Consider the following 15,851-nt stretch of genomic DNA (forward strand, 5'->3'; position numbering starts at 1 on the left):
AAAAGATGGAGCAGTTTAGTAAACTGCCTTAGGAGACTAAGAAACTGGCACACTTATGTTTGAAGCAAGGAGTGTTGCTGGGCAGGAAAGAAACAGGCTGGAACAAGAACGGGGAAGTGTATAACAATAGGGGAGTACAGGAAATCTTTTACAACTTCTGTTCATTTTGGCAGTGATCCATGCAATTATTAAAAGTAAAAATTCCTGAATGGTAAAAACTATGTTCTAATGCTAGCTATGCATCTATGGTAAGAGCATTTTAACCTGAGTCTGTGAAAACCATAATGATATGTGGCTGTAGTAGAAATATTACTACCCACTAGTATTGGGTATGATGCTAGTTCAGTGAAGGCTGAACACACAGTAGATGTACAACTGGAAATCTTTTAGAGACATGTACATTAAGATTTCTCCTGATCATCATCCACTTGCTTGTCCTTTTCAATTTTATCCACTAAGTCCTGCACTAGAACTCCAGTGAATCACTTTCTGATAACCTTTTGACTGATTCCCCCTTTTCAGCCAAGATGTCCTCAATATTTCTGTAAAATACCAAACAATGTTTTAGATTAACAATGCAATAAAATGCTGAACACTAACATAGAGTGTTGACGTCATAAATGTTCATGTTTTGTACATTGACTTGTAGTTATGCCTAGCCCCGAGTACTATGCTTGATCTTGTTAACATAGTTGAACCTGCTTGTAGTAAGTACAGAAACATTAGTGACATGCCAAAATCTCCAAAGTCTACCAAATCACACCAAGGCATAAAGCTTGTAGTACAAGCAAGGCAAAATTCTTAAGCACAGCAGCATTACATTACTTTTGGATTTATTGGGTTTGCAACTACAATGTGCAAGGTTTTCTAACAGAAACAACTTGAACAGATAAAGAAACATTTTTTCAGGAGCATCATGTTGGCGCTTTTTTCGTTTTTGTTTTGAGGCCTTCCCCATAAGATGTGTCATTTCCCATCACCTTCCCTCTTGTGAAAGTTGTCCGTCAGGCAAAAAGAAAAAAAAAGAAAAGGAGAAGATTGACTAAGGGAACTGTTGATTGTTAAATTAAGAGGAAAGGGAGTTGAAATAGGTTCTTTTTTCATACAGCAAACTGTGCCAGTGTGCCTGTTAGTTTTTGTTCTGGTTACAAAATGCAAGGCCAACATTTCATCAACATCTCAGTAGACAGTCAGTCAAGAGTCGACTAATTTTAGCAGACCCAACATCGAGTGTTGATCGATAAACATAAGTTGGTCGAGACTCAACCAACAATCGACTGACTATCAACTGAGTGTTGACCGAGATGTTGATTGAGTGTCGGCCAGTAGAGTGTCGATCAAAGATTGATCGATGGTAGCAATCGACACCTGACTGCAGATTCTGTTACGGTGTTAATTAGCTTGGTTTCTATACTATTAGGTGTGATGCTTATGTGATAGCTAGGTTACATAATCGTCTCAGAGCAGAACTCTTAAAAGATTCATGCAGCATGCGTTCAAAGCGAATTAAACAAGTTTAGTTTATAGCAACATTAAAGTTTGTTATCAGTTGGCTGTTTTATCTTCGGAGTTTACTTTTTTGCATTTGGACACAGCAGATTCCTTTAGTACACATGATCCAAAGATTTCCATATTTCAAAATTAAGTCTGGATTACAGATTACATATGGAACAGAGAATGCAAATATTTAGGTTAAAAAGTAAAATTCTTGTTGTCAGACAGTGTCTCTAGCATCTTTTTTTGTTTTTACCTTTCCAGAAAAATGGGTTGGCTGGGCGATTGGAAACGAAACAATTTTTATGCGGTTGGCTTTATAATACTTCGGCAGGGGTATTTTGTAGAACGCCAAACGCCGAACACCAAATGCACTGTTTGCTTGCGGTTTAGTTTCACTCATGTTTGCTTGCGGTTAGCTTTTGTTTGTTAAGGAGAGCATTATATTGCATTGACCCTGTCCAACAAATAAAAGCTAACCGCAAGCAAATATAAGTGAAACTAACCGCAAGCAAGCAGTACATCCGGCATTCGGCGTTCTGCAAGTTAACCCTGCCGGGCTTACTTGAAAAACACAAAACCCTATATATATGTTGCAGTTAAAAATGTTCAGTAGGTAATTTTTTTTTAACTAGGTAAATTTATTATTTAACTAGGTATTTTTTTTTTTAACCAGGTAATTTTTCTCTTGCTCTGTTTCAGTCAACTAACTAAAAAGGGTTTTAATTTATGGGCTCTAAAAAGAAAAGAAAAATAAAAAAAGGAGGAGAAAAATCTCATTTCCTACTCTTCTCTTCATCTCTCCCTGCTCCCACCTACTTCTTCTCTTTCACTATCTCCCTATTCTACGCCTACCTCTTCTTATTTTCCTATCTAATTATTAATTTCAAAGGAAGAAGGAAATTACAAGTACCTACCGTGTGTTGAACCCAAGACCTTCAGATTACATGTCCATCTCGATCTCCACTAGACTACACAGCTCAAGTTGAAAAAATTTCTTTTTTTTTCTCCTAATTATTGCTTTTTTGGGTCCCAGACTCACCTCGGTCCAAATATCCAGGTAAAAAAATTTGTTTTAAAATTACCTAGTTAAAAAAATATTACCTAGGTAAAAATCAAATTTACCTGAAGAAAAAAATTACCTACAACATATATACCTGTTTTTCCACATTTTACCTTTTGTCGTCGTAAAACCATCCCAGGTTATCAGCTATTAGATGATTGTTGTTGCATCCAGGACATTTGACGATAACGACTCCTTCACCATAGGCCTGTTTACTGATTAGTTTTTGAGATCGAGTTGCACATACTTTGCATGTAAACACGAGGTGAAACTTTGAACTTTGTTCGATAGAGCCCAGAGGTTTGGGAACATTGTTCTTAGCTTCATCACATAGGTTACGCCCTAAGCAAAGAGGTCTTACAGATGGAAAACTGTTGGTACAGCGAAACACATTGCCGATGAGATAATTCCAAGAAATTTGTCTGTAAACATAACGTGATCTAAGACACGCATAGGCCGCCATCTTTAATCCTATAATCGCTAACCGCTGTCAGAAATGCAGGCTCGTGTTTTTATTTGTCGTATTGCTCCGTATTGCTGAACATGGCGGAGCCTTTTAGACGTGCACTGCGACTCTTCTCGGCTAGTTTGGGGCCCCGGAGGACATCAAAGTCATTCAAGCTTATTTGCCAACGGAACGTAAGCCAAGCTCAAGGCTCCGATGCTAGGAAACTTCGTGCTATGGTAAGCTAATGTCCGTGTTATGGTACAGGCCAGTTCTCAACAAAAAAAGTTTCATAGTTTTTTACAAAACAAACAGTTGCAAATAAAATTGCCGCTTGAAAGCTTTCGGTTGAATGGTCGCACATGAAGTTTAATCATCATATAGGCCTCGAGACAGAAAAACAACCCTTTGTTAGCCCAGTACCTTGTAGCCCGGCGTCGACAAAAGCTGGATCGGACCGGACCATATCACGGATCGGATCAAGGAAAAAAATTCAAAATTCAAAATTCAAAATTTTGTTGAGCAAATTACACTAGAGTGACTACTGTGAGCAGAACGTTTTATTTAATTCAGCTGTGATATTCCTTTATTCTTTTATAATATCAAGCCAACTGGGAGCTGGTCACAGATGAATATTTTTCAGGCTGTTGGGTTTTGATTGCGATGATCAATCATGTCTTCATATCTTTCTCTGCAGTTCAGATAAATGATATTTCGTATATTCGCTTGCATCAAAGGTAAACTGTCATGAAACGAGTCAGCATGGTAATAATAGGACGAACGTATGAATCGAGACACAAAAACTAAAAACACTAAAAAAATTAAACACCTGATGATTTCAAACAATTTCTGGTCCGTTTCTGAGACAGGTCTATACTTTTACAAGATGTGAGTTTGGAATGCGATATTTCGTACTGGAATAAAATGAAACAAACCATTTGTATTTCAAGGAAATATAGCTGTTTTACAAAAAAATTATAGGAATAACATCGATAGTGTGAACGATAATGCAACCCGAGAATAAACAACATTTTAGGAGTTACGTCACGAGTTTTAGAGTCATTTTTAGGGTCGTAAAGAGTTGCCTTTATGTGGAATAAAACCTAAAATGATCGTGTTCTAGGATAGAAAGCACTTAAGAGGCAAGAACAAATCAAAACGGAATGAGGATCATTAAGGATGGCAAAGATTAATGAGGATTGCAAATGACAAACTTGAAAAACTAGGCTAGTTTTTTCAAGATGCGCAAATCGTGACGTAGCTCCTCTAAAGCAAGTCATGTCCTTAAGCTTTTGTACATAAGCTTTCTCATTAACTGTAACGCTAACTGTAACACTCACATCTGACACGAAAAAGTAGCCGAGAATTAGCTACTGATACTAACAACAATTTCAAAAATGAGAATGGGAGGTTCACCCAAGCTTCGAGCCAACTAATGTTCAAATATAACTACATCTGCCTGTTCATTACAATTTAAATTTGTCCTAAATTAGGCGCTTATGTGGTTTTTTAAATGACCTGTTGTCATTCTCTGTAATTAACATGTCATTGCGTCAAATTCGGGATTCTTATTTTTATTTATAACATAACTAAAGCAAAGCGTGCACTCTGATTGGTTAATTTAGCGTCTATTATTTGCCCATGGGTGTATGCTGCTGACGTGTGTGCTAATGTTTACAGAGCAAATCTTTTGACAGACATTGTTTCCAAAGTAATGGCCGACATTCTTCTGCCAGAAATGCGAAACTGTCTTCACAGTTGTCTGAAGATGAAACTTTTTTGAGTTACTGGTGTGCAGTCGGTTGTCATGAATGAATTTTCGCGCGCTTGTTTTCTCTTGTCATGTAAGACTACTACTTCTACTTCTACTTAGCTTCTTTGTGCCTCTTGGCACATAAGGCCTCAACAGAATGCCTCCAATTTTCTCTGTTTGCTGCAGCAGCTCTTGCCTCATCCCATGTACGCCATCCTGCGCTGTTCCTCTCTCTCTCAACTGTTCTTCGCCAGGCTATCGCCTCGTGCGACTCTTACGCTTCTTTCGTGCTTAGCAACCTCCCGCGTGCATCCGTAACTCAATAGTACACGCTATGGCGTTTACCATTTGTTAATCAACATATTTTAGTTTTCTGCTTTTATTTTTTATTTATTATGATCTTATAAACGATTTGATTGTTTTTTTTCTTTAAAACTTTTTTTTTTCTGTGATCCGATCTGTGATCCGATCCGTGATCCGATCCGTGATCCGATCTGCGATCCGGTCCGCGATCCGGTCCGTGATCCGGTCTGGTCCGATTCTGATTTTGTCAATGCCGCCTTGTAGCCTGTAAAATTGTAAGGTCCTCGAGGAAGGAAAGGAGTATTTTTGATCACTTGGACTGTGCCAAGTTACATTTATCTGTTCAAGTAAGTTGTTATGGCTAGATTGTAGAATACCGGGCCACTCATTTACATCTCATTGAATTTGAATGGTTCCTTTTGTTTCTATATGCTTCGTTCTTAGAAGCGTCGAGTGATATGCTAATAAGTGGCCCGATATTGAAAAATTGCTCCATTTGGATCATTTTATGCTCGTAACACAGAATTATGCAATCCTTTTAATTTATTCATATCATTTTTTTTTTTGCTGAGGGGAAGCTGAGCACCAGTAGTTTTAACAACAATCATTAATGGTCTGTTTTTCCTATGTGGTGTTTTTATATAGACTCTGGGACAGATCCAGCGGGGTTCAGAAGGTTCGGTCAAACCACCTAAATTAAGACAAATGAGATATTATAACTTCTGACTTGGCCTCAGAATGCCAGAAAACCCATTTCTGAGGACTTCAATTTTAAACATTTTCCAGGGGAGGATGCTCCTGCAACCCCATAAAGGGGACCATCCATATCTCAAATCCCCTTTGAAAAATCTTGTATTGGTCCCAGAGACTTATATTAAGTCACATCTGATTGTTTATAATATCACAGGATTTTGCTTTGGTTCCTGTAGGTTGTGGGTCTGGGTAATCACAGTCTCCCGGACACTCGACACAGTGTTGGGATGCTTGTGGTGGACTGTCTGGCCAGACATTTTGGAGCCATTTGGCATTTTGACCGTAGATCTATCGGTCACTTGGCTGTGACAACTGTGGATGATCAGGAGATTATACTGTTGAAACCTACTGTGGCAATGAATATAAATGGAAGGAGTATTGCAAGAACAGGTATTGATACTGTCAGATGATTTTTAAATCACATTTTGCATGTCATTTTCATGACACCACATTTTATTTTCTGTAAAAGGACACATTTTATGTATTTGCAAACTTGTGATGTGGTAAAAAGGAAAGAAAGTATGTAATAAATTATTAATCATTAGTGAGAAAGAACTTTCATCGAGAAACAGATGTTTGAACAGAACAGATAGGAGACAGTTTCCTTTATGTTTAGAGTGACTAGTGGAGCAGTAACCTTCCAAGTGGATGTTAAGGAGGGGTGAGGGGGTTGGGGGCTGACCAAAGCACTCAGGGGATGTTAAGGGTACTTCCCACCTTCAAGGACACAAAAAAAAATCGTGTTTTCTTCTATTTGACAAAATTTAAGTCAGTCATATTAAATTATCTAAAGTTTACAAAGAAAAATATTTAAAATCTCAAAAAGGGGTCGAGTTATTTAAAAAAATGTATTCAAATAAAGTTAATAAACTTGGAAGGTGTCATAATCGCTTGAATGGACAAAACTGCCAGGGGAAATTTCTCCAGCAAATGCTCATCTTGGAGCTCGTATTTCACGTTATTTGGTTCATATCGGGCATTTGTTTTTTTGTCTTTCGCTACTTTGCCCGTTTAAACGTCTTTCTCTGCAATTTGACAGCGAGATGGAAAATGTAATGCAATACTTTTCCCATTGTCATTGAAGCTAGGAGGTCCTGTTGTTCCATTGGTTTGCGGTTTCACGAGGCGAGGTAATCTCCTGGTGTGGCACAAGTTGTTTACAAACCTTTATGAGCTAAAATCGTGCATTTGATTTTGGAAGGAATACATCCACTTTGAGCGAATTTATAGAGTATGCAGATTTAATGGACTTTCGTGAAATTTCGCCAGAACATTCCAGGGATAGTTACAAATGAAAGTGTGTCTGGAAATTTGTGGCATCCATTTATGCAACACGTCTTGCATATTTTTAGCTACTTCAACTTTAGATGCAGATATCTAGACAACCAATCAGAATATCGAAAAAGCCCAACACGCTTTTGTTGATTGATGCCTTGTGAATGAGACTGTGCAGCCATTTTGCTCGTGTGGCGGCATCTGATAGCTGATAAATTCAATAGAAGAACCCTCAGTCGTTTCACTCCTTACCGGTTCCAGACACTTCCTAAAAGAAAAACATGCTTAAATTTTATTTTTATTGTAAACTATGGTTTGTAGGGGTTTTATTGAAACTGGCACGCATACGAATTTTCTCATGAAGGACACCTGTGAAGGTGGCAAGTAACTGTAAGTGGGGAATTAGTGACATTTAACAAATTGATGTCAGTTTTTCATGCATGTCTTGTTATTGATCATGAATTTCATCATAACATTGTCAAAGTAGCTGCAGATTTATAAGGCAATGGCCGAGTGGATCTGCAGACTATTTTGACAATGTCATGTCAAAATTCATTGTCAATAACAGGACAGACACATGAAAAACTGACGTCAATTTGCTTTTTACGAGAACAAATTGTCCGCTCTCGCACGTTGATGCATCGCTTAAATTATAAATTCATGTGTCTGTCTGCTTATTGATGATGAAAATTAGCCAATGAGCACGCGAGAATTTCTACAGTTATTGAAAAAATGTCAATGGCTGATATTTAGGTGGAAAGTTATTGATGCTGTTCTTAGGGGTGTGATCTTTAAAAGCATTTGGCTTTAGATTGCAGTAACGTACAGTGTACTGTGGCCCCATTCTCTCACTAGACCACTATTTATCCCAAGCATGCACCAATTAATGTTAAACTGATTGTTAGTGTCAATGTTTTTATACTACATATTTGTGTCCTCAGCTGCAATGTACAACGTCAACCCATCCAATGTTATTCTTGTACACGATGACCTTGATAGACCTGTGGGAAAATATAGTTTGAAACACGGAGGAAGTGCTGGGTGAGTCATACATGTATAATGATTGTCTATATTGTGAGCAAGAGATTGTAATGCTCATAATACCAGTTTAATACAATATCTGTTATCACTATTATACTATTTTGTTTGTTTTATATTTTCTATTTTTTATGGATGTGTGTGCTTCATAAATGAACTATTGTTGTTGTTATTATTATTATTATTATTATTATTATTATTATAATTATTAGTGTCATTGTGGGTGATTTTCTCTTGCAGCGTCCGAGTCCAAACCATGGACTTTGGGAGGCAAAGAGGGTTTCTACTTATTATTATTATTATTATCATTATTACTAATATTATTGTTACTATTATTATTATTATTATTATTATTGTTAAGCTTGAACCCTTTGACTAACACTTACATCTTTCCGTGTACATGTAGTTTGTCACTTTGAAATTTTGTGTTTCTCTGAAAAGTAAAACTACATACGTTGAGTTCATTTTTTCCAGCTAAGAGGCCCAAAAAATATAATAATTTTGCACAAAACTTAATGATTTATTTTCTTTCTAGGGGACACAATGGAGTTCGATCGGCCATTGCATCTCTGAGCTCAGATGTAAGATTAATCATATTATAAATTTTAGATCTTTAACATGTTATTTGAAACGTGTAGCAAACCATAATATGAAAATTCTGCTTATTCACGTTCAGTATACTGTATTATAGCATTATTAAATTTTCTCTTTTCTTTTGTTGGGAGAGGGGATAAACAGGGAAAATTTTTACACCAAAAGAACTTTTTTTTTATTTGCCTTAACCCTGCATCAGGCCTTGGGTCACCATCGCTGTGAGAGAGAGAGCAGTGATATGATCCCATAAATTGTCAATTGAAAATATAATTGCTCTTTTAGCAAATCAATGAAGTGGCTTACCATATTTGGAACACAACAGAACTATTAAGCACATTATGCTATTTACTTACATACCTATCTGTCCTAAATAATTAAATTTATTCATTTCAGACCTTGAAGAGGGTGCGAGTAGGGATAGGAAGGCCAGGTAAAAGAGATCATGTGACAGATTATGTCCTAAGCAAATTTGAACCAACAGAGATCCCTGTTGTGCAGGGCACAGTGGAGAAGTGCTGTAAGGTCCTCATCGATGAGCTCCAGCTATTTAGGACCCAAAGCAATGATACCAAGGATACAGAAACCAGTGAAGGGGCTAGAGTTCAGTGTCACACGCAACAGCAGTCAGTTTTATAACAAATTCTAATAACATGGTAGTTGTGGTACTAACATGCCTTCTTCTTTGATTGACGTTGTGTAGAGTACATACTGTATGTTGCATACACCCTGGATAGGTGTTATTTATATGTTTCAGCTACTGTCAAACACAGAAATTTCCAGTTTTGTGAGTTACAGGCACTTTTACTACAGGAAAACAATGAAAGTTTGACCAAGTTTGAGAGGAGTTGGGAATGCAATGTTAGGCTTTATAGTAATTCAGTCAAATGCAGTTCTGGCTGCAGGGATTGTTTATGGACATTAACTGAAGCTGCAGATTTAAAAGTCAAATGTACTGTACATTTATTGTACCATTTGAATTAGCTGGCTTTTTTCCCCAAATCTCGTTATTGAGATGGTAATGACTAAGATTAAAAGAGAAGTACTTCACTAGATAAATTTTGATGGCCTATAAATTAATTTATTTACAAGGAATATTGTATTATCAAAATAACTGAAGATAATTGCTATAGATAAAAATTAAGACAGTTTGATGCCCGTCTCCAGATCCGATCAAACTGTCGAAAGATCAACAGAAATCTTTATTTGTAGTACTCAGATATTACTATTTAATAAATTATTTACAGAATAATTGGAAAAAAATGAAAATCAAGCAGAGTAGTAGTCTCCTCCGCAGCCGTTTTTTGGATGTTACCCAACGCTCTGGGGGAGCGTTGCGTGACAGCTTTTTTTTTGGGGGGGGGGGAGCATTGCATGACAGCATTACGTGACATCCCTCCAATAAAAAAAAAAAAGGCGGTAGAGGAGACTAGCACAGTACTGGCTGCATGTAATAACCGGCATACATGTAGCTTGATGAACCAGCAGGCAATAGTTACTGCATCTTGAGAGATCGATATTTTTTATTTTTCTTGTAAATATTGTTGTAAAAACTGTGAAAGTTTGATTAAAAGTTAACACAAGAGAAGAGGCGCTCATTTTAAATCTCTTTTGGACCAAAGAGAGTACTGTGAATTTGTGCACATGGCCTACAATTTGTCAGCTGTATTAACCAGAGTACTTTTCTGGCTAACCGGTGGGCCTGAAATTACAGTAACAGTTCAGGCTGTCAATTGAAACTTTAAAAGTTTTGAGGTAGTCATCAGCGACACCAAAGAACTTGAAGTCGTCGAAGTTTAGCTGAAATACTGAGTTACCTCGCAGGATAGTTCCTCGAAACACACTTAACCAATTTAGGACTAGAGTGCAAATGCCATACCTTATTGGCCAAAATCGATACTCTATTTCTGATACCCTGGTCCCATAGGTTTTTCTTGATGATTTTTCGCCGCATAAGAGTGGCGCGAGAGAACCGCGAAGCGGCGAACACGGAGAAAAATCAAGAAAAACCTTTGGGATGAGGGTATATTTCTGACCAGAGCGGCTAAAAAGCCATATAATACCCTTTGGTGCCGCGCATACCTTGAAGCCCGTCTAAGGGAGTAGCCCCCCCCCCCCCTCCCGCTTCCCATCACGGTGGGGTACGGGTGTAAACTGGCAGAATTAAAAAGTCTTCCTGATCGAGCGGCGGGAAATTGATCGCAGTGATCGTAGTGGCCACTGGATTTCGAAACCAGCCAGTGGCATTATTCTAAAAAATTCGAAATCGATTCGGGACAGTTCAATTATACCTTCTTAACGCGAAATGAAGTTGTTTTAAAAAGTAGAGCTCCGCAAATTCAACCACGAAAATACATGTTATATTCAAAATTTTCACTCTCCGAAAACGTTAGCCCAAACAGGAAACAAAGGGGAAAATGTTCCCTTGTATCCAGGAGATTTGGCCAGTGTCCGGGCCTACCGGATAATCCGAGAGAGCTGCTGTGTGTATGGTAAGGCTTGACAAAATATAAAACCCAACATAACTGACTCGTCTGACCAATTCATCTTATAAATATATGTTTCGTTGCGACAGCAAATAAAGGAAGTCTCACTTTTAGTTTCAATGCGTGACGTACGCTACGATGTTTGTGCGCCGATCAACGCGCCGATCCGAAAGGTTGCACTCGTCTGCGTTGCTAAGTTGCAGCTTTGTCCGTTTCAGTTCAGTAAAGGCTGGTTCCGTTATCTTTATTATTTCCCTATTCCCATCTACAATTATCGCTACGATAGCTACCAGAAGAGTTCAGCGGTCATTGCGATCATATGGAAACAACTAGCGATCGTTGCAACAACGACTTTCTGTCTCAAACAGGAAGTCGTAAGGTTCGCTCAACCTTTTCTGTAGCGATCGTAGCGACCGCAGCGATCATAGCCTTGACAGGGATCATATGCTGTGGTGGAATCTATTTACTAGTACTACTCGTGGGAGAAAGATTATTAAAGATCCAGAGAGATTGAATTCAAAGATCATTGCCCATCGGATTGATCGACGAGCATCGTTTGTGAGAGTATTAAAATTAAAACTATGCCTAGTTACCCGTAGTCTCTTCAGTCTTGCATGAAATACAAAAATTAATATTTGAATATGTTGTATAACAATTAAGTGGCTCACGCTCACCAAACGAAATTGGTACTAGCTTCTACTGACTGGTGTTGTAACTGAAGATCGTGACTACAAAATGAAAGCCATTCGCTGGATATTACAAAACACCGAGATAACATAGAAAGCCATTTGCCATTTTCGTTAGTTCGCTTTTATTGCAAAACCTGAAAATGATTACTAAGCATGTTCTCAACTGGCGAGAAAATCTGCTGTCGAAGCTTGCATGTATTTAGGTATCAAGAAGGGGAAGCGGGGGGAGGGGTGGGTGGGTTGCAGGAGAAGTAGATAGGTAGACTACATATGAAATATTTTAATACAAGGCTGTGTAAGGAGTTATTTATAGGTTTAAGATGAAAAACGACTGGGAAACTAAAATCAAAATAACAATGGAGACTAAATCATGCTAACAAGACAGATGAGCTATAACGACCTTACCATCTTCACCCGTGCAGGAATGGACTAAATGACAGTTCATTGTGACGTCGTTTGTCGGTTTGCGTGAGATCGGCTGCCCTGTGTACGTACCCCATGATCAGTGACATTTAAATAGTCACGTGGGAAAACAATGCATAAACAAACGAATGAGGCACGAGAAGGTACTCACCATTCATTCATTCCCTGTCGCATTCTTACAACAGAAGAAAGATGTCATCTTGTTGCTGTGGACTTGGAAGGTGTCTGCGATCATTCATTCGATCACGTTCTGATAAACATAGAAATCAGTCTTGCCCGCTGCGGGCCGCCAGGAAAGTCTATGGTAAGTCAGCCGAGAGTACCGTTCTGACACGGAAGGTATTGTAGCTTTGGCGGTTAATCCAAGACGGATTGTAGCATTCGATCGTACGTTCTAGTAAGAGAATGCTCAGGCACTCTAGTTCTTATTTTCACTGATGTTTCAACGGTAAGAATATTTTCGACTTGTTGAGCAACACTACTGCTGACGCAGAATGCGCGTCACTGTATGAAGATTTATAAAGGACTCATCAATTTTATGGCTAAGAAAAAAATATCCGCAAACATTGTACTGCAATGGAATTGTTGCGCAATAAGTGTAGTGGAAGAACCGTTAGTGTTATGGCTTTGTACCGGTGTATATTTGCGCTGGAAAGTTTAAAGTCCTGCTGATCCAGCGGCGGGAAATATTTTCAGACTACGACACTCAGGAAAATATGGCGGGAAAAGGAGACTTATTTGACGGACAGGTGTCAAGTAAGTTACAATGACTTCATTTCCGGTCCATTTGCGTGGATCATATCTAAAAACAGATAACGTCACGAAACCTCGGGGATTCTTGCGATAAATTTCACGGTGAATATGAAAATTAGAAATATTCTATGGATTGTATAGCTAGATTATCTTTCCCTCCAGCGAATGAAAGAGAGACGACAGAAGTTGAAGGAACGCGACTCGCGTCCCCGCGTGTCCTACATTAGTATTTTCAGAATTTAGTTTGGAAGAGACTGCTCGTTGCTTGGATGTTTTAAAAACAGTTAACAAATGCCGTGTTTGCGATCCACAGTTCCAGTCCAGTGCACTGATCATGATGAGCCGCAAATGCTGGAGCGGAGTTTGGATCACATGCGTAAGTCAGCTGGCGGGCTGCAGCTGAAACGGGCCTACATGGTGTACATGTACGAATGAAGAAGAAAAGCACGGCAAAAGTGGAAGTGGCGGACAAAATTCAATTGTTTTTTTTTTTCGGCGGACAACCGGGATCCAGTATGCGACGAATAATTTTAAAGACTTTATTTTTGTTTTATAGCTTTTTGGATCTAAATATTGTAAAAGTATTTTGAAGTATTTGTAAAGATCTAAAGATCTATTTACTCGCAGTGAACTAGCGGCAGACTTTTTCTCCGTTGCCTGTAACTTTTAACAATGTTTAACAGAAAATAGACTTAATGCCGAATTGCTATTTGTATTAATGTAAACTGTGCAGCTTTGAGCGTCGATATAGCAACCAATTTGGAACATTGCGCAACAGCCTGAAACACTGAAAAAAATTTAAAAAAATTAAAGTAAAATTAAATCTAAGCCGGGAGTAATACTTTATCCAATGCAGGTTAATCTGTTGAACCAAAAATATCCTGTATACATATTTGGTAAAGAAGCATCCTGTCTACTTGTGGATAGTTCCACTACAGCTTGCTCATCTATGTGCTCAAGCTAAGTTATTTATTTTTTTATTTTTTTTTTCAGTGTACACACCATTTTGTTTTTCGTCAACCAAAACTGAGTGGCTCCCAAGTATTACTTCAGAACCTAGAGAAGGGTCGCCCATGAACTTCATGCATAATAAAGCATGTTTATTGTCTCAGCCACCGTCACAGCGTTTACCCCATTCTCAGAAACCCAGGGTCAGCTGGTCGGGACGACGCGATATTTTCGGGCGACTTGATGCGTTTACCCGAGATCATTTCCACCTAGGCAAAACACAAAACAAACACCATGAAACAGAATTTAAAGTTTCATGGCAAGTAACGTTCCTGGCTTCTTTTAGGACTGAAATGCTGCTTTCCAGGTGTTGAGCTTAAACAAAGAAATAAGCAAACAGGACTTTTAGGTATTTTTGGCATCTGTGAATTTCTCGTTAAATTTTACTTTTTAAATCGACGGTCACCCTCACTTCGGAGACATTGGTCTTTCACGTGATATTTACCGTGAATTTTATAATTTAATTGTATTTAATACATAAATTAGCTGTAATGTATTGTAAAACTGCATTTTATTTTTATGTTAAAATCTAGAAGTAATGTATTGGACACGACCCCACAAGCTTCCAGCTCTCATACATATTGTGTATGAATAAAGGTAACCTACCTACCTGAAAAAATTGGTCACAGAAACGAAAAATTAATATATTCAAAGTTCGATGTCCCGGTCTTCCGCGTGATATTTATCGTGGATACGCTAAGACATGCTAACAAAACAAAATTTCTGCTGACTGTTGTAAAACAGACATAAACTACACTGGTCGATCGTGACTATAAAGCACAAAGACACTCTGAATACCGAAAAACACTGAGATAAAAAGAGCACGGCATTTGCCATTTCCTCTAGTTAGCTAGCAAATGATGCAAAACCTGAAAATGATTACTAAGCATGTTTACTACTTGCAAGAAACGTATTGTCAAACTTGCTCAAACGTATTATTGTCTAAGCCGGATAACAAGAAAGGAAAGCAGGAGTGGGGGAGGGGAGGGGTGGGTGGGTGGGTGGAGAGAGAAGTAGAAACAAAGAGTAAATAAGAAATATGCCAGGCTCTTGTATGGAGTCATTTATAGGTTTAAAACAGAAATACGACTGGGAAACTAATATTCAAATAACAATATAGAGAAATTCTTGTAAGCAAGACAGATGAGCAATTAGGACCTTACCATCTCCACCCTGCAGGAATGGAATTCGTTTAGGTACGGTTTGCGCCTGTAGGGGTTCGCGCTGTCTGCGATCAGTTAAATAGTCATGTGGGAAAACTATGCATAAACAAAGCGAATTAAAGGGCGGACAAGGGCAAGGTACTCTTGGTAATTCATTCTTCATCCCGTTCTAATAAGAGAGGAAAGATGTCATATTGCTGCTGTGGACTTGGAAGGTGCCTGCGATCATTCATTCGATCACGTTCTAAATATAACAAACACAGAAATCAGTCTTGCCCATTGCTGGCCGCCAGGAAAGTCTTGGGTCAGTCAGGTAAGAGTGACAAGGAAGATATTGTAGCTTTTGCGGTTAATCTAATACCGATTGTAGCATTCGATCGTACGTTTTAGTAAGAGAATGCCCAACAAACACTCTAGTTCTTATTTTTACTAATGTTTCAACGGTAAAAAGATCTTCGACTTGTCGAGCAACACTGCTGACGCAGAATGCGCGTCACTGTATAAAGACTTATAAAGGAGTCATATCGGTTTTATGGTTAAGAAAAATATCCACAAACTTTGTACCGGGCTCTGTACTGATGCAAATTTGCCCTGGCACTCAGAAAAATATGAGA

General features: G+C 38.4%; 2 protein-coding genes and 2 long non-coding RNA genes across 4 annotated transcripts in view; 3 read left to right on the forward strand and 1 right to left on the reverse strand.

Moving 5' to 3' along the window:
- Window positions 1–20: 20 nt before the first annotated feature.
- LOC145473257 (DNL-type zinc finger protein-like) lies at window positions 21–3,059 on the reverse strand. Its single transcript, XM_081455021.1, has 2 exons — window positions 2,671–3,059; window positions 21–542 (listed from the first exon to the last, which is right to left on the reverse strand). Exons 1-2 carry the CDS (start codon window positions 3,018–3,020, stop codon window positions 467–469), a joined length of 426 nt encoding a protein of 141 aa, XP_081311147.1. The 5' UTR covers window positions 3,021–3,059; the 3' UTR covers window positions 21–466.
- On the forward strand, window positions 3,058–9,679 carry LOC145469993 (putative peptidyl-tRNA hydrolase). Its single transcript, XM_081453858.1, has 5 exons — window positions 3,058–3,241; window positions 5,988–6,201; window positions 8,028–8,127; window positions 8,660–8,705; window positions 9,112–9,679. Exons 1-5 carry the CDS (start codon window positions 3,101–3,103, stop codon window positions 9,352–9,354), a joined length of 744 nt encoding a protein of 247 aa, XP_081309984.1. The 5' UTR covers window positions 3,058–3,100; the 3' UTR covers window positions 9,355–9,679.
- A 2,796-nt stretch (window positions 9,680–12,475) lies between these two features.
- LOC145474418 (uncharacterized) lies at window positions 12,476–13,509 on the forward strand. The gene is made up of 2 exons (XR_014045485.1): window positions 12,476–12,617; window positions 13,380–13,509. It is a non-coding gene; the product is annotated as an uncharacterized LOC145474418 (long non-coding RNA).
- A 1,885-nt stretch (window positions 13,510–15,394) lies between these two features.
- LOC145474261 (uncharacterized) overlaps window positions 15,395–15,851 on the forward strand; it is a 2,198-nt gene continuing 1,741 nt past the window's right edge. Inside the window, exon 1 of the long non-coding RNA XR_014045341.1 lies at window positions 15,395–15,550. This is a non-coding gene — a long non-coding RNA (uncharacterized LOC145474261). The remainder of the gene's footprint in view (window positions 15,551–15,851) is intronic.

This window comes from Orbicella franksi, chromosome 1, assembly GCF_964199315.1.
Source record: "Orbicella franksi chromosome 1, jaOrbFran1.1, whole genome shotgun sequence".
Lineage (NCBI taxonomy): Eukaryota > Metazoa > Cnidaria > Anthozoa > Scleractinia > Merulinidae > Orbicella > Orbicella franksi.

Excerpts from the sequence above, each read along its gene's own strand:
- LOC145473257 (XM_081455021.1), bottom strand. The coding sequence starts at position 3,020 with ATGGCGGCCTATGCGTGTCTTAGATCACGTTATGTTTACAGACAAATT. Across the intron at positions 543-2,670 it reads TGGTTTTACGACGACAAAAG|AAATATTGAGGACATCTTGG; the intron begins GTAAAATGTGGA and ends GGTATTTTACAG.
- LOC145469993 (XM_081453858.1), top strand. The coding sequence starts at position 3,101 with ATGGCGGAGCCTTTTAGACGTGCACTGCGACTCTTCTCGGCTAGTTTG. Across the intron at positions 6,202-8,027 it reads AAGGAGTATTGCAAGAACAG|CTGCAATGTACAACGTCAAC; the intron begins GTATTGATACTG and ends TTGTGTCCTCAG. Across the intron at positions 8,706-9,111 it reads TTGCATCTCTGAGCTCAGAT|ACCTTGAAGAGGGTGCGAGT; the intron begins GTAAGATTAATC and ends TATTCATTTCAG.